This window comes from Pholis gunnellus, assembly GCF_910591455.1.
Source record: "Pholis gunnellus genome assembly, chromosome: 18".
NCBI classification, from domain to species: Eukaryota; Metazoa; Chordata; class Actinopteri; order Perciformes; family Pholidae; genus Pholis; species Pholis gunnellus.
The window spans coordinates 343,190-371,122 of NC_136545.1; the positions used below are offsets into that span (position 1 = coordinate 343,190).

A 27,933-nucleotide genomic window follows, 5' to 3' on the forward strand; every position below is an offset into this window, starting at 1 on the left:
ATCTTTAAACAAAAAAAAACAATAATTCATGAATACTATAATTTATGAATATCATATTCGTCGTATCCATCCATCCATTTTCCTCCGCTTATCCGGGGTCGGGTCGCAGTGGCAGCAGGCCAAGCAGGCTGCATATTAGTAATGCTCAGTGACCATTATCACCACTCAGTGTGCAACACATATTCATTATTTGTCCTGTTGATTGATTTATTCATCTTGCTAAGCCATTGCAGTTCATTTCAAATAACCATCAAAGGTGTGGGTAGTACTACATCGGGACAGCGGAACCAAGGCTGGATTTGAATCTGAGCAAATCTCCTTAGGCCTCACGTTCAGTGAGATCCTTACCCCCTTTCCACCTTGCATTAAAATGTCTCATATCCAGATTGTACCTAGATATGTTGTGATCTGATTACATTTACACCTGGTATTAATATGGGTCTCCAGTGTCCACATTGAGATCCTAATCTGTCCATCTCAAACAACCTAACGTCACATCCTCCTATCATTCGCATTGCAGTCACGACCAGTTGTAGCCATTCTCCAGCAGTTGCTTAGCCATTGCTTCATAAATGGCTTGATTGTGATATGAATTGCCAAGTTTTGCTTTTATTCTTTCGTTGGACCAAATTGAAAGCAGACACTTGGTCTCATCTTGACTCAATCCACAAATGTCTTGAATATCCATTTTGACAAGTAGTTCAGCTCGCCAACTGGCCAACTGGCTGCAATTAAGTTTTTCTATTCACATTTTTGTATGTCGATTAAAAACGCAATGTCGAGTGTGTCACAGTGCGTCCCTCACCACCACCGATGGTGGTTTGGCCGATCGGATCACGATCTGTCCTCAATATGTTTTGGGTGCCTTTACACCTGTACTTTTATGAGGTTGAGCACTATCCAAACTAAATCTAATCACTCAAAAGAATGTTAATTCAAGGTGTAAGTGGGGGGGGGGGGGGGGGGGTCCTTGTATTAACATGTGATCGGTGTTTGGATATCTTATCTGTATCAGGTAGAATATATTGATGCAGGTGAAATTGCAAGCACATCACAATCTGATTGGTTTTGAATTGGCCAGACCACACCTGGAGGTCATCTGATTTACACATTTATCAAATCTCCTGCACTAGCTGAAGGAGACTTTTGGAGGACCACTATAACGAGCAATGTGTGAATCCTGTGACTAACTTTCTTCCAGTATAAGTAATGTTAGCCTAGTTAAAAAAGCCTGCAGTAGCCTTCATCTGTCTCTCTCTGTCCAGTGACCCTTGCCTTGCATGTAGCTGTTCTGCATAGAGTATTCATCATTGCTTCAATTAGTCAAGGGTGCCTACCTAATTTGGATTCCAACATCCAATCACAATGTTGGCCGAATCAAGATAGAATCAAAATAACAAAAACATCCGTAAGAGTCCCACATTTTCAAGCACAGTATTTACATTAGGTTTCTTTAAAAATGTTCTCATAATAAATGCTTCAAATTGGTATTTGTAAAATGTGTCTGACAGAATATAGGCTACGGTCTCTGCCACTGAATGAATTGGTTACTTGTAGCACATATACTGTAAAATGCTCATCACAATGTCTTATATTCTGTTATTTATCACGTTTAATTTGATAATATTGAAAATAATGCATTACGTTTTGTTTGTTTGCTCATTGTGTTGATGTACTGAAGAATCTTATTTTATGCATGAATGGAGTGTTATTACCTAGCCACTAGATTTCACTAGATGGCAGAAAATGTAGGATTACAAACAATGAGTTGATCAGCCCAGTGCTGTTCGGGAAGCATTTGAAGCCCTTTCCCACAGCAGGGACCCATAACCCGGGCTCTGTACTGACTAACCTGAACGTTTAAGAACCTTGTGAGCTTTGGTACACAGTTGTTCCTTTTGTCTCCACTGCATTTTACAAACCGGAATGTTTTGGTTAGATAGCATCAAAAATGCAAAAGTGAGACCCACTTCATCATTATTGTGTGACAGGCAACAATGGGCTATCTTTTACTGCAAGTACTTGACAACCCCTTACCTGGTGCTTCCTCTAATCTAAACTTTTAAGAACGTTTTCAGGCTCACATACAAGGCTCTTCTTGTATATCCACTGTTTTTAGATAGACACTTCTGAATTGTAAAGCACAGAAGTAATTGAATGTGGGACAGACAATGAGCAATAGACAGCTTCAATATCGACTTTCTCTCTTGTTTATATGAAGATGAAGAATCCACGGCGCTGCTAGGGCCCACACAAGCTGGTCCAAAATAGGGTCCAGTGTATTGAAGTACTTTGTCTTTTTTTGTTTTTGCTCCCTTGTGCACATTTGATCCTGTTTTATTATTTAGATGTTTCCCTGCACTGTTTGGCTGTGTACGTCTGGACATCATTTTGTTTTCAACTGCTGACTCTTTCTCCTTCTTAATTCCCCCCTTTTGCCAAATACTTTTGAGGGCCTGGGCCTGTTGGTTTGGTACTTTTTTTGGTTGTCCAACTCCATACAGTAAAACCATTATGACACATGGGCTTGATAACACCTGGAGGTTCCTGAACCTTGCATTTAGTGTCCTCTCCTGAGCAATGCCTACATTTAGTTCTACAACCAACGAACAAAACCTTTTGACAGTGGCTACACTTACAATAGGGTTACTTTATGTTTTTTGTGTTAAAAACATGTTAACTACCTTACATCATTGACTGAAAGTAATACTTTGTATCACCACCTGAGCAGAGCCCAAATTTACTTCCAAGGACTAGTACCCAAATCATTCCATCTTCATCTTGTCTCATATACCACTTCAGTAAACATCTTCATACCACCAAATGAACCCAGTCAACTTTAGAATAAGACTAAAGACAGTTGCTGATCTCAATTACTGTGCAATTTAAAGGGCTTATGAAATGCAAGCTTAAGCTGGACTTTGGCTTTTTGAAAGGATAATAGCAACAGGACCAGTTCACATTATTAATCTATAATGAGCATTGACATATATTGCAGGAAATGGTTTCTTTTGAATGATTGTTTCTTTCTCTGTGTTTCCTGTATTTTGAATTGCCTAAATAGCAAACAGTCTTAAGCTGTTCTGAGTTGATTTGGAATGTTTGTAATATATTGTACATAGTTTGATCAGTTCTGTAAAAATATTCACATCACCCAGCGATGTCCGAAATAAAAACTGGAACAAATGTGGCTTTTGGTTTAGCACTGACTCTTATCCTCTACAGATACTGCATATTAACATGACCACTAAAGTGATTGCTCTGAAAGGAATGCTTGAGATTTACCCAAGATTAACAAATACATCAAATTGATTTGTTTCTTTACTCTTTAATCGTCAAGCTCTAGAAGAAGAATCATTTACACACAAGCTGCCAATGCACTGTTTGTTATGTTTTGGGGGATTTTTATTTTTCATTATCATGCTATTTGTGGAAATGCTTTAGAATAAATTGACATAATATGATGAAATTATTTGGCATCTTGTGGAATTTGTGAGCACTTTATTTTGACATTTGGAGTTTTGATACTGTTATTAATAACGTACAAAGCCCTGAGAGGCCTCCCCCCAAGTTATCTATCAGATCTCTTCTGCCCCTTCCCTGGGTGGCGAAAGAGCCTTTGCAGTCAGGGCTCCACTGGAATGATGTACCCGAGGAGATCAGGGCTTCAAACTCTGTCTCATCTGTCAAATCACTTTTAAAAGGAGAGGGACTAAATTAGATGTGCAGGGAATGCTTCAGTACACTTCAGTATTAGATTTAATTGTAGTTTCAAAGAATTTAGCAGTGAGATGTGAGCAGTATGTGTCAGAGATCAGATCATTAGTGAACATTTTCCAGTGTCATGTGGCCTATTACTACAAAGAAATAAGAAACAAGGGGCGGTGGCTATTTAGCGGTGCAAAAACAATATTTTTTACATAAACATGTGCAACAGGAATATATCAAATACACCTAAATGAAGATATTGAGGAGATTGATACAACATTTAAAAATGAATACCACATTACTTGAAGCGGCTATGTCCATTTCCAAAGGAAGAATGAAAGCGAACAGCGGTCAGGTGAGTGTGGTAAAGTAGTGAAAGAAAGGAATAAAGCTCTCAGGATATTATGAAGAAGTCCTACATTCCGCAATTCAATTAAATATAATCAAACACAAGCTAAGGATAGGAAAATCATCCAAAATTGAAAACAGCAAAGCTAGCAGACCTTTTGTGGTTAAATTGGTGGATCAACACCTGTGGGAGATGCTTGGAACATGATTAAGAGCATTAGAGGAATCAGAGGGGAATGGCAGTATCCAGCTCTGATGATTGGGGAGGAAGCAGCAGTGTCTAACAAAGAGAAGGCAGAGATGATAGCAAATGCAATTACTCAAATCCATAGTCCTGATCACTTGACTGAGTTGATGAGGTGTTCCTGAACCCAGCAGACTCTCCTCACAGTAAGAGAACCCATCAGAGGAGAAGACCAGGATGACCACTGACCTGAGGGCTCCATCAGCATCTGACACAACTTGAGTCTACAAGAAACCCTTTACTGATGGATCACATGATCTGGACAGTTTACACAGTTATGGCTTTGATACTTTTTGCATTATGTATACCCTATGTTTCAATGTCAGTCTATGAATAAAGAGCTTTATAATCAAGCAGGGTTTTTCTCTCACGCTCTCACAGTAACTCCAAACAGCGCGGGGGCGGGGCCACTCTGAGCGTTTTCTGTCGGAGTGGGAGCTCGAGGCTGCACACAGTAGTGCTCATTGGCTGTCACCGCGCTACTGTGGAATTGCATAATGAGTGGGCCACCAGCTTGAACGCAGGTTTCTCTAAAGTGTCGGAGCGGTGTTTGTGGACGCGGGCTGTGGTGTTTTCCCGTTACGATGATCACGGTGGTGTTGAGCAGCGTCCTCGCAGGACTGCTAGCTCTCGTTCTCTACCAGAGGAGGACTTATCCCTTCTTCTGGGTGGATTTGATATATTACTTGAAACTTCGGAGCTACGGCAAGACGCTGCGGGCTCGTATGCAGCAAGGGATCGTCACGTACCTCGACTGTTTCCTCCACCAGGTGAAGAAGAGCCCGAACAAACCCTTCATCGTCTTCGAAAACCAGACCCTGACGTACCGGGATGTGGACAGGAGAAGTAACCAGTTCGCGAACGCGTTCAGGACGGAGGGCTCTCTGAAGCAAGGGGACATTGTTGCTCTGCTGATGTTCAACGAGCCGGACTTTATTTGCGCGTGGTTGGGGCTGTGCAAACTGGGCTGCGAAGTGGCCTTTCTCAACGTCAACATTAAAGCCAAGTCTCTGCTTCACTGCTTCCACAGTTGCGGGGCCAGGACGCTTGTTGTCGGCGCAGGTATTGTACGTTTCCCCCTCACGTAAACTATCAACCCTGCTCACTGGGCTGTGATTATGAAGCTCGAGTCCGACTACATCATGTCTCATTATGGGGGGGTTAAAAAAATCACGGGCACAGTTTTCTATAGCCACTCCCCACAGAAATGGAAGTAGTTTGCTCTCACACACACACACACACACACACACGTCAGAAATCTGTTGTCATTATGATACACACAGGACGTTAAACCCACGTATGGCTCTAGCAGGACCGGACAAAGACTTGGGGTCCAGTTAAGGTTCCCAGAGTTTGAGCAGCACAGTGTTCTGGGTGGTTTTCTTCTTATTCAAGTAAATGTGTGCGATACAAATACATAACAAATATTACTTCCATATACCTTCCATAGTTGAACTTTAATTTATAACAAGTATTTACCATTGGCCCTTTTGTTGCATTCACAGCATGTCAGTAGAACGGGAGGAGTAAAGGGAACACTCCCCATTATTGTGACTCCTTCCATCAGATAAATTGCAATTAAAAGAAATACCCCCAAAAGATCATTTGTTTATCAATCCCCCTGTGTCACCTTGTATTCTTGAAGAAAGCGTAGTTTTTCTCTCATACCTCCACAGTGAACGAAGAATCAAATGAAAGAGAAATGTCTTGTTGAATGAAGTAAATAGTGGCCACAGCAGCAAAACTATATGAAAGCATTGTTTACAAACTCGTGCAGTATAATCACACCACTCCTTTTAAATAGTGAGCATACGACTGGATCAATGAGACTCTGATTATACTGCAAGAGTCGCATGAAAGTTTATGTTCGGCAAAGAGAGAGAGGAAAAGGTTTACAGTAGTTGATCCACAAATGATCATTTTGGGGGGAAGCATTCCTCCAAGTCTGAATTAGGTCATGTTCACTGCAGTAAGAAGTAGAATGTAGGTAAATAATCAGAAAGTGAATGTGGAACAATATATAAGATGAAATGTGAATAAGACAGGGGAGTAAGAAGTACTAAGAAATACCTCAAAAATACCACACTGTAAAAAGTCCTACATTTAATATTTTACATGAGTGGAAGCACAAAACTATTATCAGCCAAATGCACTCAGTGTATCTGAAGTAGAAAAGACTTGCTATGCAGGAGGCCCCCTTCCACGCTGTTATGATGTTGTATATATTATCTGGTTACTGTTATTGATGCTTTAATGTGTTAGCATTGTGTCAATATGGCAGATTGAGGCGGAGCAAATTGTATCTTTTGGATACTTTAAAGGAAAAATATGAAATTGACTATTTGTTTAACGGGGTTGGCGTGGTGCTGGTGTTTGGTTCAGGTTCTGACTGTAACAGCAATATTTAAATATCACTAATGCAACAAATATTACATCTTTTTATTTTGCTGTCCTTTTTGTATATTTTTTTGCATCTCAAAATGGTTGCCAATGGCCTTACTGCCGAGCCCTGATATTGTGTGCTGAGATACCTTGTAATATTTTTAAAACCAGGTACAAACAAGCAGTGTATAGCTTTTTTCAATGGATAGCATGAGCGTTTTTTTTGTATGTAGTGGTGAAACAATTAGATAACTTGATTAGTCCGTCAACAGCAAACTAATTGGATCAAACCCATTTTGCCGTAATGTAATAATTAGACTAAAGTTGTTTTATGTAAATTACAATGACCATTAACCTTGCATGAGCTTGTAGCTCTCATATTCTCCGGTTTAACAGAAGTTCACCACTCTAATTGAAACTTGAATGAATGGGATGATGCCAGCAGGATCAGTAGGTTATCTGGAGAAAGCCGCTGTCGTAACATTGCTATCTGACCTTTATTGTACAGTAAAGGTTGACATATTTCATGTTAGGCCTCCCTATGGAAGTTTCCCCACATGAGAAATGCTATCAGTCGTGCTGATAGTTGACAGGGAGAGAGCGAAGTACCATGCCGGGACTTCTCCGTCAATAAACACGCCCAATGCGTTTGAATGGCTTGAAGCCCTGAATACGACGATTCTGATTATTTTCACTATTTACCTCACTTCTTTCTGTGTCGTGGTCTGTAAATGATCGTGGAAGGTGTTCTGTTGACCCCAACCTCACACACATTATCACATCTGTGTGTAGGGGAGGACAAACTAACAGCTTAGAGTATAATTCAGTCCAATACAACACCACAAACTAGCTCTAAAATGAGCAGAGTGGAATAAACCGCTCTGCATGTGCTCGTTTGTTTACTGGCTTTGGTTGTGATATATAACAGTGAGACATCCCGTTGTGTCTGTTTTCTCCAGATTTGGTGCGTTTGGTGGAGGAGGTGTTGCCTGATCTGAAGAAGGACCAAATGGCCCTGTGGGTGGTGGATCACGCGTCACCTTCTGAGGAATTTAGCACTTTACTAGATAAGGTGGAACATATATCTGGAGAAAACTTAAGTGATCTTCCCAAAGTTGACATCATGTCAAACTTCCTGTTCATTTTTACTTCAGGCACCACAGGTACTGCATGAGTGTTGTTTTCTTCAGTTATTACATATTCATTTACTACACTGCACATAGGCCTGTCACAATAACAACTCTTTTTGGGCGATATGTTGTCCCAGAATTCATTCCCATTAATAATATTGTCATTTTAAGACCATTTAAAACCACTGATATTGATAATATAACTTATCTATTACTTATAAAACTATTAATATATAAGACATTGGAATTTGAATGTGAAAAATATGAAAATAACCACACAGCAAAAGAAAATATTAAAATACAGTCTTGGTCTCCGTCCCATATATCCCCTGCCGATATTGTATAAATGTTCAAGGTCATGTCCATATATCGTGCAATAAGTCGATAACGTAAAAATGATCATGGTCATGTACATATAACGTGATCATTAAGTCGACAATGTAAAAAATATTTGATGTCATGTCAATAAATCGCCATAAGATAAAGAAATATCGTGACAGACCTTAATGCACCAAAATCACAGCTTTAACTACACAAAACTAACTACACTCGTAGAAACATTCTAATTATTAAAAAACAATGGAGGAAGTGCTGCTTGGACCTGACAGAAGTTGACAAAACAATCTCATCACAAGGTCCATTTAGTAGCTGTTCTGGAGCTTTCAATAGCATCACACGATCTTTTTCATCAGGTGGAGTATTCATGATATTATATTATATTAACATTATTCTTGTTCAAATAACCTGTAAGATGAAGCAGCAGATGAGAAAGATTGTGTAATATGCATAGTATATGTATCTATATATATCTATATATATATATATATATATACAAACACAATATATTTTAAACTTTTTATACTATCAAAATGTGCATATATACTGTAAATATATATATTTCATTCAAATTGCGGCATCTCTACAACCTGTGGGATCAATATATTCTACAGATCTTAAAGGCCACAGTCTTGAATCAATTACTGAAATAATTACTAAATATTAACAAATACAATGAAAAACTGTAAATTGACTTGATTGTAGTGGCTGACTTATCAGTAAAAGTGAGATCTATGCATTTTTAGCTCAACTTAAGTCACTTGGCCTTGTGCAACAACATATTTTAGCCATGTAGAACATTGGTCAGTTGTTCTGCCACGTTGGTCCAAACTGAAATATCTAAACGAAAATTGGATGGATTTCCATTTAAATTTGGTGCAGACAAACATTCATGTTCCCCTCAGGATAAAATGTAATAACTTTGCTGATCCTCTGGTGTTTGATTCTGGGCAATCATCCTCTTTGAATTAGTTTACTGTTTATGGCAGTTTGGCCATACACTGATTAAAAAAAAAAAATGGTATAAAATGCAGTTAGTGCTTTAAATATGTTTGTGATAACTCTTCAGTGACTGCTGCCGTTCTTCTCCAGGTCTCTCTAAGGCAGCCCGTGTAGGTCATATGAAAGCCATTGGGAGCATGGCCTTCCTTCATATGTGTGGAGCCACATCCGATGACGTCATCTACATCACCCTCCCTCTTTACCACATGTCCGCGTCCCTGTTGGGGATCGGAGGTTGCATACACCTCGGTGAGAACAGTACTTTGTGACAAATGTACACAATTCCTGGAAGATTTGTTGTTTATATTCAGTACATTGTAAGTTTTTGGAGCAAGCGCTGGAGGAAACCAACATCCTTTTGATTGGCCTATAAGGAATTGTCACTTCCTCACATACCGGGAGAAAAGGCTGAAACAAAGCAGAGGAAATGTGTCACTCTAGCTCCAGCTATAAATACTTTGTATTGACATTGTTAGTCATGTAGTATGTTTTTGGCACTATATTGTCTTGCACTGTTTGCCCTGCCATTTTCTCTCTACCTCCTCCTTTGGATCACAGGTGCAACGTGTGTGTTGAAAAGGAAGTTTTCTGCCAGTCAGTTTTGGAAGGACTGTGTGAAACACAATGTGACGGTGGTGCAGTACATAGGAGAGCTCTGTCGATACCTGTTCAACCATCCCGCGGTAAGACTGCCAACATTCGAAACAAAGATTTAACTACTAGACGTTTAAAGACACAGCAGCTGCCGTGTTCATTGCAACTAATGATAATAATATTGTGATCACATTGGGTGGTACAAATGTTTTTCTATCATTAGAGGGGCTGGGTGGGGTGGCAGCTAAAGGTAAGGTCTGGGAGTCATTGAAATGATTCAACTTCAGAGGACCATGACCACTAGTGGTGGGTGGATGTAACCTCATGAAGCTTTGGGGCTTACTTCCTATTTGTGCCACACACAAAAATAATAACATGTTCATTGCCCCCCCCCCCACTACAACACCTTGCTGATTTTATAGTTTCAATCTCATATGTGCGCAATAAAAGTCCAAGAAGGTGAAATTTGTATGTAGTAATGTTCTTGTTCAGTTAAAGAAATGCTGTTCCGATACCAATACCAGTATTGGAAATGCCTCCCATACAGCCTACACTGCTGCATATGGGGTCTATGCACCCATCCAATTCTTTCTAGTCTTACTCACCATATTTGACTATTTATTTTCCCTCTTCTTATCCCAACATGTGTTAAAAATAAAAACTTTCAATCTATTGATACATTGGCACAACAATTGAAAATGTTGTGCTTCATGGGGTGAAAAGAGTGTTGGTGCCTTGGTATTGTGTGTCCATCACCAAGGAATCTAAAGCTTTCTATTAGTAGATAGCTTTGGACTTGTTAAAAGTATTTTTTTTACTTTTACAATCGCCGCACAGTTTCCCCATTGCTTCCAGTCTGTCCATGTCTGTACAGGACACACACATATTCATGTGATATAAATCTTTGCATGTTACTCTGGAAGAGCCCGTACATAAGCATATTTTCCAAGAGGTAGGACTGTTCCTTTAAAAACGTGAAACGCTGTTTCTTAATCCACGTCTCATCCTTCCTCCAGGTTCCAGAGGAGAGGACTCACCGTGTTCGGCTGGCGGCAGGAAGTGGTCTCAGGTCAGATGTTTGGAGGGAGTTTGTCCAACGCTTCGGTAGGATCAAGATCAGAGAGGGTTACGGCTTGACTGAGGCCAGCATTGGCTTCCTCAACTACACCGATGAGGTCGGACCAATCGGGAGAGCAAGCTATTTCAACAAGGTCAGGCATCACACAGTTAGGGACGTTTTCTCTGGATCTTGCCACACTGTATTCCATTAGATCTTGTGATTTTGGAGATGCAACAGAATTTAGATGCGTTGTCATATTGGCAATATTTCATCCCCATTTATAAAGGTAGTTGTTCAGTGTTTTACTCGTACTAGGGACTAACAGTTGGAGAACCCCAGTTGACGATAATAAAGCCACTTGATATTTTGTCTTGTTGTGATTAGAAAAAGTCCATAACCTACATGCTTTGCTAAAAAAATATTGCAGTCCCATCCAGATGTTATTTGGGCATCGATAGACTTCTTTTCTACTTTGGCTCCTACACAGCCCTGATGATTTAAAAAGGATGCTTTATGAACGCAGTTGATTAGAGCACAGAGAATGGACCCAAACCGTAGATCTGTGAGCCATAAGACCCAAACAAATATGAAACATACACTAATAAGTATACAATTGACAATGACTAACAATAAGTAAGGTCAACATATATAACATTATAGAAAATGTTACAAAACGTAAGTACTAGTATTTCAAAATTGAGAAGTGACAAGGATTCAAGGATCATTTATTGTCATTATGCAACACAAGGATGCACAATGAAATTCAGCTGTGGCCCATTTATAACACAACAAACACATGACAAACAAAACAAAACCAGTAGTACATTCCTGTTGTGCATTTTTTTTTTTTCATCATAAGGAATGTAAACAGCATCAACAGAAACAATCCTCTGGTCAGACAACATGGCCGACATCTTCACAATAAAAACTCTACATGTGGAAAACATTTTCCATCAACTGTTTGAGCATCAAGATGTAGACACAGAGTCCTCCTCTGGTCCCACCCCATAAATATCTGAAATATGAAATGCATTGTACAGATCACTGAATATGGATGAAGTAAGATGAAATGAATATAAAGACGTTGCTGACTGTATGGCGTATAACAATGATTTAGTGAAGCCTATTAGTCAGCCGGTCACTGCTAAATCAGTGGCTCATCAAGTCACAACTGTTGTTGTTTCCTCCTTTGCAGCTTGCTATGCCCTTTGAGCTCCTGAGATATGATCCACAAACATACGAGCCAGTCCGCACCGACTCTGGAAGATGCATACGAGCACCAATAGGTAAGTGAATAACATGACAAGTCCTTTATGATATGAAAGGCTGTAGCTCATACCTGAATGCACTTCCTGTTTCCATGCACAGGAGAGGCAGGGATCCTGGTAGCTCCTCTGACTGCTATGAACCAGTTCTTGGGTTATGCTGGGAACCAGGTCCAGTCTGAGAAGAAGCTGCTCAGGGGCGTGTTTAAAGCTGGGGATGTCTATTTCAACACCGGGGACCTCCTGCTCCACGATGACAGGGGCTTTCTTTACTTCCGTGACCGCATCGGAGACACCTTCAGGTGCCGTTACTGTCTGTAGCATGTAAGACTGTGCTAATGCAACCTCGCAAGGGAAGTTGTATTTCATTTAGAAAGCTTGTTGAGAACGAGGATACACAATTTAAATGTTTAGTTGGTATCTTATTCAATAGAAACCTTTTACCAGTGTAGTAAAACATCCAACACACTGTCAACACCAAACATGCTTCAGCTGTTACCTATGATCTCGCCAAAGCCATTGAAAAGAATCAGGGATTTTAGCATGCGGAACAGGAGGTTGCTGGTTAAAAGCTGCCTCAATTGGTTAGTTTGTTTGTGTTATTGTGTAACTTCAGTGTTTCAAAGGGTTAGTTCTGAATCACCTTTTAAGGTAAAAAAAAAAGAAATGTGTCAATGGAATCTATTGGCTAAATTCAATATTTAGTGCATACAAATGATATTGAGTGTTGAGTAAACCAGCATCTCCCGTGCTCTGCAAGTTAAAAAATAATCTGAAAATAGCCCAACAGTATATAAAATGTGATGTGAGCACAATGTAAAAGTGTCGCTCATAGTGATGAACCTACAGAGAATTGTCACCTGAGTCAGCAGTTCCCCACAGATTTACAGAGCTTTATAGTTAGTTCAGCTCGTTGTTTAGCTGTCAGGCTGCAACTTTACTCATTTGGTTCACTCTTCACTTATTATTATTATTGACATATTATATTAATGATCATAATTGTTTCCTATGCCCCACCAAAATGAGTTATTGCAGGATTAACTGCATGTAACCTCTTGTCCTGCAGGTGGAAAGGAGAGAACGTATCCACCACAGAGGTGTCAGAGGTTTTAGGTCTTCTTGATTTTATCCAGGAGGCCAACATCTACGGAGTCACCATCCCAGGTCTGTGGAATCTGTGTGTTCAGGTCTTCGCACACCAACTCCCTGTTTCTGTGGTTTCAGCTACCAGTGAGACAGTGACCAAGTTGAGCCACATTTCTGGCTGCAAGGTCCCAAGACCAAATTTCCAGACTAGATACCATAAGACTTTGACAAATTAAATAGACAACATACTTGTTGCTCGGTTCACAATGTAACCTCGGTTGACCCTTTTTTTAAAGCCATTTCTGGCCTTTAGTTTTGTTCAGCTATCATTTCTGACCAGAAGGTCTGAGAAGCAAAGTTTCAGGCTGTAAAGCTCACATTCAGCACTTCACCCTCACAACCTGGGTCAGTTTGGAGGAACAGTGGTGATGTGCTTAAAACAACGACGCATTTTGATGCAGCTCTCCGATTCGCTCCTCTGACGGACTTCTTCTCCATAGCAGCGCCACATGAAGCTCATGAGTATTGTAGTATGCAGAGCTATCCACCAAGCTGATGTAAACAAAACAAAAAGGTTTCTCAGAAACAAAGGTGAAATGATTAAAAGTGATGTCATTAAAGGGATAGTTTTGGGTGTTTTGAAGTGAGGTTGCAAAACGTATTTAGACGCCTCAAATCAATATCACTTCAAGTGCACGCTATATTTAGGATATTTTCACCGCTTTACTTTGCTATCCTGTCTATGTTTCTGACGGGGTGCTGAAGCCGATGTCAGAAGCCACCGGACTCCATTGGAAAAAAATGTAACCTCGCAAAACACAGGGGTTGCTGGACTACCACTGCCTCGATCAGTCAGTTAGTTAGTCTTATTGTGTGACTTTGGTGGATCCCAACCAACCAAATTCACACAATAAGACGAATAAACTAAGCAATCGAAGCAGCGGTAGACCAGCCACTCCCGTGCCCTGTGATGTAAATGACTGTTTCTATCTATGGAGTCTGGTGTCTTTGGCGAGAGCATACTGTACATAACGGCCTCCGTTCCCTGTCGGAAACCCAGACAGTATAGCTGTCTCACGGCAACGTAAACCGGCGACTTAAACTGATTTAGATTTTCTTTTTTTAGGTGTCTAAAATACGTTTTACTTCCGTCCACAGCAGTACATTGCTTTGCTCCAGTGCTCGTACTTGTTTTTGCTTCTCTAAACTACATCTACTGTAGGTAATATTACACTGACTATGGATGAGTACCCCACTTCAAAACACCCAAACTACCCTTTTAACATAAGCCTTTATATAGCAGGGTACATTATTCAGGAGACCACTGTTGTTATGTTGAGAAACATTGAAGATATCAAATGGGGGGGAAACACCAACACTGCCTTCTATGAAGGCAAATCACTGTCAAAAGCGCAAATGAGATCCATGCGTGCGCGAAAATCAAACAGCCGTGCGCGTATTTTACTTTGACGAGCACTTTTACATCACTCCGCGAGCAAAATTCACTCTCGCGAAACTTGAACCTGCTGTGTTAAAGTCAAGTTGCTCAGATTGGTTTAAATTCACTCCATCATTCTATTACAATGTGTGTTTGATAGTCAAACCTCTTGTGATAAAAAGCTCAAAGACACTCTTTGATCTTTAATTAAAACATGATGCGATCATATTTAATCATACTGTTGTGTTTACAGAAGAGATATAATGTAGTTGTATATAATATGAGCAACAATTTGGACCTGCTCAAAGATCTGGAGCCAAGATTAGGGACCACTGTTTGTATATTAACTGTTAAATCACTGACAAGTAGTTAGTGGATGAAAAAGTATTCAGATCCTCACTGCAGTAAACATAATACCATACTGATGAAACAATAATCCACTACGAGTAAAATACCTGCATTCAAAACCTTAGTCAAGTATGCTATTATCAGCAAAATGTACTTTAAGTGCAGAAAGTAAAAGTACCCGTGCAGTAAAATGTACATTATTTGCCCCTGACCTGTAGTGCAATCTGAAAATCTCCCCCTGACGTCTGCGTCAGAGTAATATCCGGTTTATCCAAAGACGAGCATTGTGACCAATTAGATGTAGAGATACAAGGTAGACTGGGTCCGCCCACTTACTGTCAAAAAGAAAAACTACTCTCGAGCGAGCAGGTTTAACCTTCGCGAGCGACTTTCGCTCGCACAAGAGTGAATTTTGCTCACGCGAGACAGACTTTGGCTCGCGGAGTGATGTAAAAGCGCTCGTCAAAGTAAAGTACGCGTGCGGCTGTTTGATTTCCGCACGCGCATGGATCTCATTTGCGCTCTCGGATTTTGACAGTGATTTGCCTTCATAGCCTTCTACTTTGCAAATGTAACGTTTGTAAAGTATGACTTTTCCCAAATCAGTGTGTGACTCTTTTCCAATGTGTGTGTGTGCAGGATATGAAGGTCGGGCAGGTATGGCTGCAATCGTCTTAAAACAGGATCACAAATTAAATGGAACAAAACTTTACAACCATTTAGTGAAAACACTTCCTGCATACGCCTGGCCATGGTTTCTCAGAGTACAGGTAGGTCATGCAGCTATTCATTACCTGCCGTTTGTATTTTGAAGTGTAAAGTGTTGCTCATTTGTATCCCTGCCCTGTGTTTTTAGACCTCTCTGGATGTGACGGAGACCTTCAAGCAGCAGAAGGTGAAGCTGGTCCAGGAGGGTTTTAATCCGGATGTCGCCAAGGATCTTCTGTATTTCTTAGATGTCTCTCAGAAGGACTATATTCCTCTGACTGCATGTCTGTATCACAACATTGTGACTGGAAAGATCAATTTATAAACACTCACCATTCATGGTAAATGGACTGTACTTGTAGAGCACTTTTCTAGTCTTCCCACCACACAAAGCGCTTTAACACTACATGTCATCATTCACCCATTCACACCCATTCATACACTGATGACAGGAGCTACCATGCAAGGTGCCACCTGCCCATCAGGACTAACTAACATTCATACAACATTCACACACCATAGGCACAGCTACAGGAACAATTTGGTGTTAAGTGTCTTGCCCAAGGACACATGCTACAACCGATCCTCTGATCCTGTGATCGAAGGACGACCCTGCTCTCCACTGAACCGCAGTCGTCAATCATCCATCCATCCATCCATTTTCCTCCGCTTATCCGGGGTCGGGTCGCGGTGGCAGCAGGCCAAGCAGGCTGACCCAGACTTCCCTCTCGCCCGCAACATTTTCCAGCTCATACTGGGGGATCCCGAGGCGTTCCCAGGCCAGCTGGGAGATATAATCCCTCCAGCGTGTTCTGGGTCTTCCCCGGGGTCTCCTCCCAGTTGGACGTGCCCGGAAAACCTCCAGTGGGAGGCGTCCAGGAGGCATCCTAATCAGATGCCCGAACCACCTCAGCTGACTCCTTTCGATGCGAAGGAGTAGCGGCTCGACTCCAAGTTCCCTCCTGATGTCCGAGCTCCTTACCCTATCTCTAAGGCTGAGCCCGGCCACCCTACGGAGGAAACTCATTTCGGCCGCTTGTACCCGCGACCTTGTCCTTTCGGTCACGACCCAGAGTTCGTGACCATAGGTGAGGGTAGGAACGTAGACCGACCAGTAAATTGAGAGCTTTGCCTTCCGGCTCAGCTCTCTCTTCACCAAGACGGTCCGGTGCAGCACCTGCTTTACTGCTGCAGCCGCACCGATCCGCCTGTCGATCTCCCGCTCCATCTTACCCTCACTCGTGAACAAGACCCCGAGAAACTTAAACTCCTTCACTTGAGGTAGGCACTCCGTCCCCACCTGGAGGGAGCAATCCACTGGTTTCCGGCAGAGCACCATGGCCTCGGATTTGGAGGTGCTAACTCTCATCCCCGCCGCTTCACACTCGGCTGCAAACCGCCCCAATGAATGCTGGAGGTCACGATCCGAGGAGGCCAACAGGACCACATCGTCTGCAAATAGCAGAGAGGTGATCCCGAGACCCCCGAACCTGACGTTCTCCACCGCCCGGCTGCGCCTAGAAATCCTGTCCATGAAAGTCACGAACAGGACCGGTGACAAAGGGCAGCCCTGGCGGAGGCCAACACCCACCGGGAACGTGTCTGACTTATTGCCGAGAATGCGGACACAGCTCCTACTGCAGTCGTACAGAGACCGGATCGCCCGTTGTAACGGGTCCGGCACCCCATACTCCCGCAGCACCCCCCACAAGAACCCCCGAGGGACCCGGTCGAAAGCCTTTTCCAAGTCCACAAAACACATGTAGACTGGTTGGGCAAACTCCCAGAATCCCTCCAGTAGTCTTGCGAGGGTAAAGAGCTGGTCCACTGTTCCACGGCCGGGACGGAATCCGCACTGCTCCTCTTGAATCCGAGGTTCGACAAAAGGTCGGAGCCTCCTTTCCAGCACCCTGGCATAAGCTTTCCCCGGGAGGCTGAGTAGTGTGATACCCCGATAATTCGAGCACACTCTCCGGTCCCCCTTTTTGAAAATGGGAACCACCACCCCGGTCTGCCAGTCCATGGGCACTGATCCCGACCCCCATGCGACACTGAAGAGGCGTGTCAGCCAAGACAGCCCAACAGTGTCCAGCGCCTTCAGCATCTCAGGGCGGATCTCATCCACCCCCGGCGCCTTGCCACCAAGGAGCTTTTTGACTACCTTAGCGACCTCTGCCAGGGATATGGGTGAGCCCCCCAGGTCTTCAGGCCTTAGGAGTTCCTCAAAGTGTTCTTTCCACCGCCCGACGATGTCCCCCGATGTCCCCCGTCGTCAATCATCATTTTCAAAAATCCATGATTCGATTTAATTAATTTAATTTGTTTGCCGTTGTTGTACTATGGGTATTTGTTGTGTTGCCTGAGGTGGTGTATAGTACCCACGTGTAGCAAAGCCTACAAACTCTTTTTTTTGCCAACAATGTATTTCATTTTTGCATAACTCGCAGGGAAGGCAAAAAGTCACCACAGCTATGACTTTAGGGAAGCCGGAGGGTTTTCCACTGCACCTGCAGGCTACCGCAAGCTACACTCTGTATATTTGCTTGGATGCGAGGATGGAGCAGAAAAAGATCCACTCGGAGAATCTGCGATCCTGCTTTTGGTTTGAAGGTCGAATTTGAAATCTCGTTTTGATTGATTTTCGATTAACAATCCAAATCGTGACACCTCAAATAAACACAATCCTGTTTGAGATCAGTGCCACAGTGAGAAGTCTCCAACTGTTTTATGCTGCAACCTTAAAAATACAGCTGTATCTACCCTCTCCTCACAGTTTGCATTGGTCAAGGAGCTGTTTTTTGTTTTTCAATGATTTAACCATGACAGATAACAGCTTTAAGCATCAGCTCTTTACAAATGTAGATAACAAGTGACTATATTTAGTTTATTGTTTTATAAATAAGGAATGAGGATTTAAATGTTTTTGGACCAAACTTGCAAAAGTAGATTCTTACTTAGGTACTTGGTCAGTGTGCCTTTTTCAAATAGTGGCCAGAGCCTTTATTGACCTCAACTCCAGAGAGAAGCAGGTTTTATTACAAACAGCTCTTTATTTCTACTTTTCTGTTTTATAAGAAGCTTCTCTGTGTTCTGGTCTACTAAAGTTTGAATTAACTGTTGATGCAAACTCAACTCTTACGTGTTTACATTTTGTTAAGTTCAGTACTATTTATCATATGTACATTTTCACACCATAGGTCCATCAGTCATGACATTTCACCACTCTGGTGTGCTCACTTTCTCTTTTTAACAGAAATGTTGTTTTTAATACTTATTTCCACCTTAACTGTTTTTATGATCACTGGTTTGTTACTGTCAATAGACCTACCTGTACGTTTCACATTAAAGAACAATGTGCATGTTGAAATTCTTACTGAATTTATCCCTAACGTTGTCTGGATATAATGATTTGACAAGTTAAGTTATGATTTTGTAAGGTATTTTTCACAAGCCATCAGGGCAGGAATTCAGATCAAATGTATGCATTATGGAGAAGAAAATACATATTTTTTTCACATTGTGTCAGATGATGTCCCATATGGGAGTGGGTTTCCCTGACCGGTGACACTCCGTTTGCAGTTGTCATATATACATTTGCACAAATACACAAATACACACACACACACACGATCAAAGATTCCAAGTTTGGAATTGCCTGCCTGCCACAAATTATGGAGTGGTTAACAATCTGTCTGAGAGGACAAGAAGAGAGGGGGTGTTGACGGTTCTCGTGATAACTGTGATATTTAAAAAAATGTAATATTGATATGTTAATACAATAATACACATATGATAATATAGTGTAAAAAAATTCCTGCTAGCCTTTCTTAAAGTCTGGTTACAGACTGTCTCCACCTCCATAGACTTGAATTTTGACTTAATTAGTTTGCCAAAAACTTGAATTGTTTTTTTTTAATCTAAAAATTACTATACACACAAAGTTGATACCCTCCAACCTGGTGGAAAGGTTTTTTTGGGGGGGATATGAATATTTTACCATCTTTTGATGTGGTAAGTAATTATTCAGTTGCATCTTTATATCTATGTATATTTGTTGATAGAACAGTAAAAACAGATACTGTAAACAATATTCATAATAGAAATGATAATATTTTTCTATGAATGCAAATTGTATCGGACATGTAGATGGTTTCCTGTATATGAATTTGATATTTAGACAAAAATTAAATAAACTTCGAATCATGGCACATATGTCTGTAAAATATGAATTATTTTTAGAAACATTATTGCCCCAAATAAATAAAATGTATTTTTAACTTCACAAATTTGTTATTTGTCAATACACGTCTCTGATGGATATGTACAGATCTGAAGCGGGTTGTTATTTTGTGGTGGGAACTATGACACTGTTTTTTCGGAACTAAAATCAAGCAAATGTAATGCTAAGCTAATATGATCATACATTTCTTTATTATACAAATGATTATAGATTTTGTATAGGTCTGCATCGACTCACACGGGACAGCTCGCGGCCTTCGGTGGTCACGTGGTTTGGGTTTCAACAGGTCCGCAAAGCGCTATGGCCCTTTAAGAGGCTCAGGTCCGGGCGCTCCCGGTGATGGGAGGAGTCAACTGTCGAGCAGACGTGGCAACACATGACGTCATCAAAAAGGGTCGGTGGTTTGTTCATGGAAGTGCAGAGCCAGTACTGCTAACAGGTGAGTGGCCAAGATACTTCTCCTACTTGTCAAAAGAGAGGCATGATATTCACTTCTGCTTACTGCTGGATAATTAGATACAAATGTAACATTACACGTCACTTTTTCTATACCTACGTCTCTCTTTTGCTAGAGCCGAGTGTGTTTGTACACGTGTAACGTTACAACCGCAGCGCGCGCTACGTTTGAGGAAGCTAGCTAACGCAGAATTGAGTCCAAAACAGTTTGATGTGGCGTCGCTTATGTTATGCACCAAGACAACAAAGCCAATTCCTTGTACGTGGAATCTACTACTCTACAATAACCCTGATTCTGATTCATCACATCTTATTGCATCTATATTTTGGGCTGAAGTGTAGTACAAGGCAGAGAAGATGATGGAAGAGAGTGGGATTGAGACTACACCTCCTGCCAGCCCTACACCTCTGACTGTGGCGGCGACAGTCAGCGCCCCTCCAATGACCATAGGTAAGACCTGACCCATGAGGTGTTGCTATGTGAGCAGAGTGTACCAGAGGGGTGTACTACCAAGCACTTTGGACAGAGACATGGACGGCCTGAACTTCACATTGAGCTGTTGACAAAAGAGCCAGTGAGAAGTGTTTCTGAGGTGTAACTTTGTGTTCCAGGTCTGTCCAGCCCTCTGTCCCTTCCTGGCACCATCGGTTCCCCCTCGGTCTCCACCGCTCTCGCCCCTGTTCCTTCCCTCCCTGCGTTCAGCAGCCCCCTAGCCGCACACCCCTCACTGTCCTCCCACTTCCCCCTTTCCTCCACCCTCTCCTCCCCCTTCACGAGCAGCTCTCAATTTCCTCCCTCCACCCCCCCCCCTCTGCCTCCCCTGGCCTCCTCCGTTGGACCGCCTGCCCTGTCGGCCCCTCCCTCGGGCCCGCCCATGTCCACCTTCTCCATGAGTGCAGGATATGACATCACGAGGGGCCATGCAGGTCGAACGCCACAGACTCCATTGATGCCAACATTCTCCGGTCCTACCGCCATGCCAGGTAAGAGCTTGTCTTCTTCTGTAACACACATGAAGCAAGATTACCAGTTAACATTACATTACAGTCATTTAGCAGACGCTTTTATCCAAAGCGACTTACAATAAGTGTATTCAACATAGGTATTCAAGAGAAGTACTAGTCACCAGAAGTCATAAGTGCATCTCCTTTTTTTTAAACAAGCATCTAAGAGAATAAACCAGAGCAAACATTAACAGTTAAGCCAGTCTAGTCTTACTCAATCAGTGTGTTTTCAAAACAGGTATTCCAATATATATAAATATATAGTTATATAATACACACACACGGTACAATTATATTTGTTACGTAGGTTAAAAAAATGCAAATGATATCTTCCAGGTGTAGTGCCAAACCCCATGGTGCAGCAGCCAGCCATGACAGGTGGATTAGATACGGGATCTCCCATCACTTTCCCCATGGAGCCGGAGGACCCCAGGGGGCCTGAACACACCAACACTGGTGGAGGCATCTGGGGCTTTTTCAAGGTAATGCTGCTCCAATCAAGTGGGGTTTGACATAACTTTAAATCCCTTTGCAGACCGGAGGGTGTGGGCGCTACGCTTCCGCGACGACGATGTCAGCATTATCAGCGGTAACCGGATTACAACATGCACAGGGGGAGAGTGACTTCATTGCATCACTCCACTATATCTTTACATAGCTAATAGTTGTTAGCGGCTACCATAGACTGTCATCGTGACGCCACCCATTGGTTTGTGGACTGATGTTTTGAAGCAGCAGATCCAGCGGGTACTGCGTGGGCGGGGATGGTCCTGTTTCAGATGAACCCCATAGGACATCATGTCCTGCAGCAGGTCGTTAGTACACACATTTTACTGATCGGTGGGGCAGGAGAGAAAGAGAGGACGGTCTATTCTTATACACATTTATTCTACAAAGCCACGACCAAGTGCATGTTGCATAATATGTCACCTTTTAAATTGAAACTATTAGACGTGATGTGAACTGTGTGAAAATGCGATTGATCTGAATGAATGTGTCCCAGTAGCACTAACTATGATGTTTCATCAGTCGGGCCCTGCACAGTGCTCTGACCGTCATGTCCTGTGTTTTGTCTGCGTCTTCTCAGGGAGTAGCAGGTAACCATGTAGTGAAGACGGTCCTGGACAAAACCAAGCACTCTGTGGAGTCCATGATCACCACTCTGGATCCCGGCATGGCTCCATACATCAGTGAGTCGGCCTGGTCTCTCCTCACCACTGCATTACCCTTATGATGAAAAACGCTGATGCACGTTTCTTTGGTTGCTCTCCAGAGTCTGGCGGGGACATCGACATAGTGGTGACTTCAGATAAGGAGGTAAATGTGGAGGCAGTCAGAGACGCCTTCCAGGAGGTTTTTGGGATGGCCTTGGTCACCGGAGAGCCCGGTCAGTCCAACATCGCCCCGCAGCCTGTGGGCTACGCAGCCGGTGTCAAGGTCAGTACACTGCTGCTTTGTATTTATTAAGAAACAGAACCTGCTTTTTCTCTTCAAATTACGACTATTCTGAAAATATCGTGATCCTTTTCTGTTATGACTGAATTCTCTAAATCTAAAATAGAGATGAGCTTACAACATGCGGAATCATTTCCGGAATAGTCGTAATTTGAAGAGAAAATGTACGTTCTGCTTTATCCAGAGACGCTCCCAAGCAGGGCGAGGTGTCCGTTCGTTCTGTTCAACAGATTCTTCACATTTGAGAAACTGGAACCCAAAAATGTATTATCAAAATTCCACAGTTGTTGCTGATTGATTTACTATTGATTAACTATTAAATTAATCAACTAAATGTTTCAGCCGTAGACTTCCATTGGCTGACAATTCCAGTCTTCTATTCTAAATATTGAAAGAAATACAAGTCCACTTTTTGAGGACAACAGTGTTTCATAGAGGAATCACGTGCGTGTGCGTGTGTGTGTGCGTGTGCAGGGGGCTCAGGAGCGCATCGACAGCCTGCGTCGAGCTGGTGTGATCCACGAGAAGCAGCCAGTGGTCTCTTTGGAAAACTTCATCGCTGAGCTGTTTCCCGACAGGTAAGAACAAAACCTCTGACACACACACATGCAGCCATGTCTATAATGCATTATGAACATACTTATAATGCATTAAATCTATTTAAAGCACTAAGTAGTGATAGTTGTAAGCACTCATAAATATCCACACCGCTTTATAACAATAATTATAACACATCAAGCCTTTTACAATGACATATACGGTCAAGTATAATATTACTTCATAACTGCTGGTCACCCTAGTGTATTATAATTCCCATAGTTGTAATGCATTCTAATCTCTTGATAATGCATTCTAATGTGAATATAAGTCACTCTAAGTGGTCATTGTTGCTTTAACGCTCTGAACACCAAACACAGCACCAGGTTCTGGAGGGTCTGCTGCTGCCAAAACACTGTCAGATGAAAACATCATTCTCTGCACGCTTATTTTGGGATGCCGTTTGTGCTGTTGAAAACATAACTGCAATACAAGCGTTTTTGAATTGGAAGCACCAAAAACTGAAGTAGCACTCTGTAGTTCTTCCTGGCCTCCAACGACGTCACGGTGACGTCACTGGATGCAGAAAGACAAACCCCGGAGACACGGAGAACATCGGTAACAACCGCCCCTAAAGCTTAGTTTATACTCTCTGTAGTAAAGCAAGAAAACAACGTCATCATGGCCTGGGCGTCGTGTGTAAAGGGTCCACAAGTAGTCGTGGCGCCTTAACGTGCACTTCTGAATTTTACAATTTTAAGTTTACAGGATATTCAACCTTTTGTTTCTTTATAATGCATGTGCTACTTGACTTGTTTCTTTACAGGGCTTGTATAAAGGCAATAAAGTAATCCATTAATATGAGAGATGAGTTTACAGATACTTACAATCCCTCCTCGACATTGTGGAGGATGGTTTGTGGCGTTTTGTCGGCTACACTCGTCTTTTTGCTTCTAGAGTATAAACGCCTCCATACACGGTCGGATCTGCAGAGGCTCACTCATATGAAAAAAAGCTCAACTCCGATAGATAGAGATAATCTGGGAATCTTCTCTTTAACTTGACAATGGCCACTTTGTAGTGACTTATAATCAGCTTGTAATATATTATATCTGCCAATACCTCAGGAATGTTTTTAGATGCCGTCATATCGGTGGATATAATGAACTGCTCGTCCACAAAGGGAGACAAAATATAATTCTATGCACCCTATTTTGCACTACTTCAGGTTTCGTTGTTTAGCTAAAATAGACAACTGTTAATATGACTACTGAGGGTGAAATACAAAGAAAAACACTTGATGTGATACGGAGTCATGTGTTCACACCTCAGATGTAGGCTGAGAATTGGACGTTTCAGAGAATAGTTGTCCATGCAGCAGCTCTGAATGGCCCATGGATCAAATCTATTCAGTGGGAGGAAATGATGATGAATGCAGACATTTAAAAGCAGCCAATTTTCAGAATCCTTTTGTTGTATCAAGGTGGTTTGACATCGGCTGTCTGATCCTGGAGGACCCCGGTCACAGCATTCACATTGAGGTCTTCACTCAGACAACTCCTCTGGCTCTGGATCATGTCCAACAGGTACAGATCAGCACCGTCTGACTTCAATGACCTAATGTCTCTATTATAATAATAATACTAATAATAATTATGATAGGGTTGGTATTGGGGAACAATCTCAGATTTCCAGCAAAAAGTCAAAAATATTTTTAGAGAGAGAGTTTTCAACCACTGTAGTTGCAGCTTGGTTTTCCTCAATATCACTCACCTCCAGCAACTCACCCCACTGTTTGTTTCCTCTGCTGTGCAGGCTCAGTCCTTGACCCCTCCTGACTACAGCCTGCGCTGGTCAGGTCTCATTGTTACAGTGGGCGAGGTTCTGGAGCGTAGCGTACCCAACATCAACAGAACAGACTGGCACCAGGCCATGACGGGCATGACCCAGCGGCAAATGATCCAGAGCGCTGCCAAAGCTCTGGCTGGACTCTACAAACAGCAGCTGCCACCCAGGACTGTGTGAGGCTGAATGGTTCCAGCGTCGGTCACGTACATGGAGGAGGTGGAGACACGTCGGAGGAAGAAACCAGCTGATGGGACAGCAGGGTTCCTCGTGTCTCCTCATGCATCCTCCATCTGTCCTTGCAGGGCAAAGCCAAATGCACATTTCTTTTGAAGATGTTTCCTGACATTCCAACATGTCAGCAGGGTTAAGGTCGTCAGATATCAGGTCAATACTCGCCTACTCAGCCTTCAAAAAACAAACTAATCATCTCGTCACCCTCCCTAAAAGATTACATGTTGTGTATATTCATATCGACAACCTTAACACACATCTAGTTTTCTCCTTTTTGTTTCTGAACGATGATGGTTATTGTAGAGACTATTACATGGACTGTGTCCCGGTTGTGTTCTATATACTAGAGGTCATCACAGATCCAACGGTTTACTACTAATTCTACAGACCTGAACACGGAGAGAACACCAACACTTGTAGAAAAAAACACCCTGACCCAATTACTCTGAATATAATGTGGACCGGGTCATAGGTTGGCCCATGGATACTATCACTGAGTGGACCTGTGACGTCCTCATTATATTCTGTAAGGCCCCGATTCCACCTGTCTCCTGCAGAACCATTGTTTTTCCATTGGCCTGGCGTTTTAAAAATGTAAGTATTCTAAACATTTCAGCGCCAGGCTCCGAGTCGCAGTGCACGTGAATGTCACACTTGGCCTAGGCAGCCAATAATATCGAGCAAGAGGCGGGCTTTACTACTTTGGCCTTTCTGTTTTGATGCTGGTAGATTCGTAGGAACGGACAAATGCAGATGAAAGGTTGATATTGTTTTTTTATTTACAGTGAATTATATCATTTCCCCCCTCTTCTCATACAACTGAAAGAGCTCAATGTCTGCTTGAATCCTGTTTTACCCCCCCCCCCCCTCCTCCTGAGGCTCATTAGTGGTTTTTCCAAGAGGCGGTTTTGGAAGCGGCTGCACCTGTTGCGTGTCACGGTGTGATTGGGGCCGAACACTGTAAACTCTACTTTGTACTAAAGTTTGTGTTCATGAAACTATGTTTGTACAGGAAATGATGCAAGGTATTTGCTGATATCCTGACACTAGTGGCAATTTTATGTTTTAAAACCCTAAAGGGTGCATATTATGAAAAATGTTCTCGGTGCTTATGAACACACGTTTGGGTATCTGGAGTGGCAACCAACCCACAAACTGAACTAACAACCCGGTCAGTTTTTGTGGCCGACCTTTGCAAAGGAGCACCATTTTTATTTTTCTCGCAAGCCAATCGGAGCAGACCGTGCGTTTCAGACTGAATACAAGTATATTCAGACAGACGGTATGAAAAACAAAACAGTTCATTAAAAAATGTAAACATGTTGGTGTAGAAACCCAAAGTACAAGTATGAACCTGAAAATGAGTGTGATGTGTCCCCCTTAAATAGCTGGTACAAATGTTATTCTAAGGATCTTATGGTTTTTATTTCTTGCTGTAAATAACTTCTTTGTTTGAGGAAAATGTCTCTCGGCCATGGCCACCTTAACTCCTAGATGGCCCTGGGGCTGAAATGAGCAGCCCTGTTAACCTATTCCTGCGCTTATTGCCTATGCCAAATTCATGTAATAATTTGCTGTGTGGTAATTTGATTCAACGCAAATTAATTTAATATGCAAACTGTAAAATAATAAAGGTATTGAAACTAGATTTTGTTTTCAGTAGAGGCTTTTTAAACACTGACTCGATATGAAGCACTTGTGCTGAAAGTGGTTTTGAAGCTTTTGATCCAGTCTGGTGACCTCAACTGAAAACTATGGGTGGAAATAGAAGTAGCCTCTTTTTGTTGGATGCAAAAGCTTCGTCATCAGTGCTTTGCTCTGTTCGTAACACAGCATTGCCTTCAGCTCCTCACTCTGAAGGCTGCATGCTGCTCTTTATGCTTAATTTAGTCATTTTCCAGTGTCATCATTCCCGTTGTATGTATGTATGCATTAGTTTGGTAACGACACATTTTGACCCCTGAGTAATAGCAGGATGATAACAGTAACCTGTGGTTGGATAAGAAGGATACATTCATTTAGTTTCTGCTGCTTCAGGCAGTTAGCACACTGTCAGAAATATACGTCACTCGCACAGTAAAACGCTGTTTATGAAGTTTGACGTGAAAGAACGTTCTGTGTATGTTTCCCCTAAATGTGCCTTTTACACAAATAAAATGAATCCCTTTTCATGCTGCTTGGTATCAATGCTACATTCATGTTCCACGTGAACTTTTGAAGCAGGTAAAGAGAGAATGTTGGGGTTTTAGCAGTGGCGGGCCGTGGATTTTATACCTGGGCCTTCAGTGCTGTTCGACACTTCTAATAACCTAATTATGACGTCACAGCTACGGGTTATTATTTGTTTTGTGTAAAAGCCGCATATTCACATAACACTGCAACATTTGACAAATGAAATAAAATGTGCAGATCCATGAATACGAGCATGACGGGACGCTGCGTCATTAACGGACAATATAGTCCAAATCAATGTAACACAATGACAAACTCACAAGAGCAGTCGCATATATTC

General features: G+C 42.1%; 2 protein-coding genes across 2 annotated transcripts; both read left to right on the forward strand.

Moving 5' to 3' along the window:
• Positions 1 to 4,865: 4,865 nt before the first annotated feature.
• Positions 4,866 to 15,974, forward strand: LOC306710279 (long-chain fatty acid transport protein 2; the record flags this gene model as incomplete). Its single annotated transcript, XM_079178713.1, has 10 exons — positions 4,866 to 5,362; positions 7,642 to 7,845; positions 9,241 to 9,399; positions 9,709 to 9,833; positions 10,761 to 10,955; positions 12,000 to 12,090; positions 12,173 to 12,371; positions 13,136 to 13,233; positions 15,581 to 15,711; positions 15,798 to 15,974. The coding sequence occupies exons 1-10, from the start codon at positions 4,885 to 4,887 to the stop codon at positions 15,972 to 15,974; spliced, it is 1,857 nt and encodes a 618-aa protein (XP_079034839.1). The 5' UTR covers positions 4,866 to 4,884.
• Positions 15,975 to 20,287: 4,313 nt separating this feature from the next.
• prrc1 (proline-rich coiled-coil 1) lies at positions 20,288 to 27,069 on the forward strand. The gene is made up of 9 exons (XM_079179577.1): positions 20,288 to 20,328; positions 20,683 to 20,796; positions 20,958 to 21,329; positions 21,687 to 21,832; positions 22,438 to 22,540; positions 22,624 to 22,787; positions 23,280 to 23,383; positions 24,826 to 24,928; positions 25,158 to 27,069. Exons 2-9 carry the CDS (start codon positions 20,703 to 20,705, stop codon positions 25,365 to 25,367), a joined length of 1,296 nt encoding a protein of 431 aa, XP_079035703.1. The 5' UTR covers positions 20,288 to 20,328; positions 20,683 to 20,702; the 3' UTR covers positions 25,368 to 27,069.
• Positions 27,070 to 27,933: the final 864 nt, after the last annotated feature.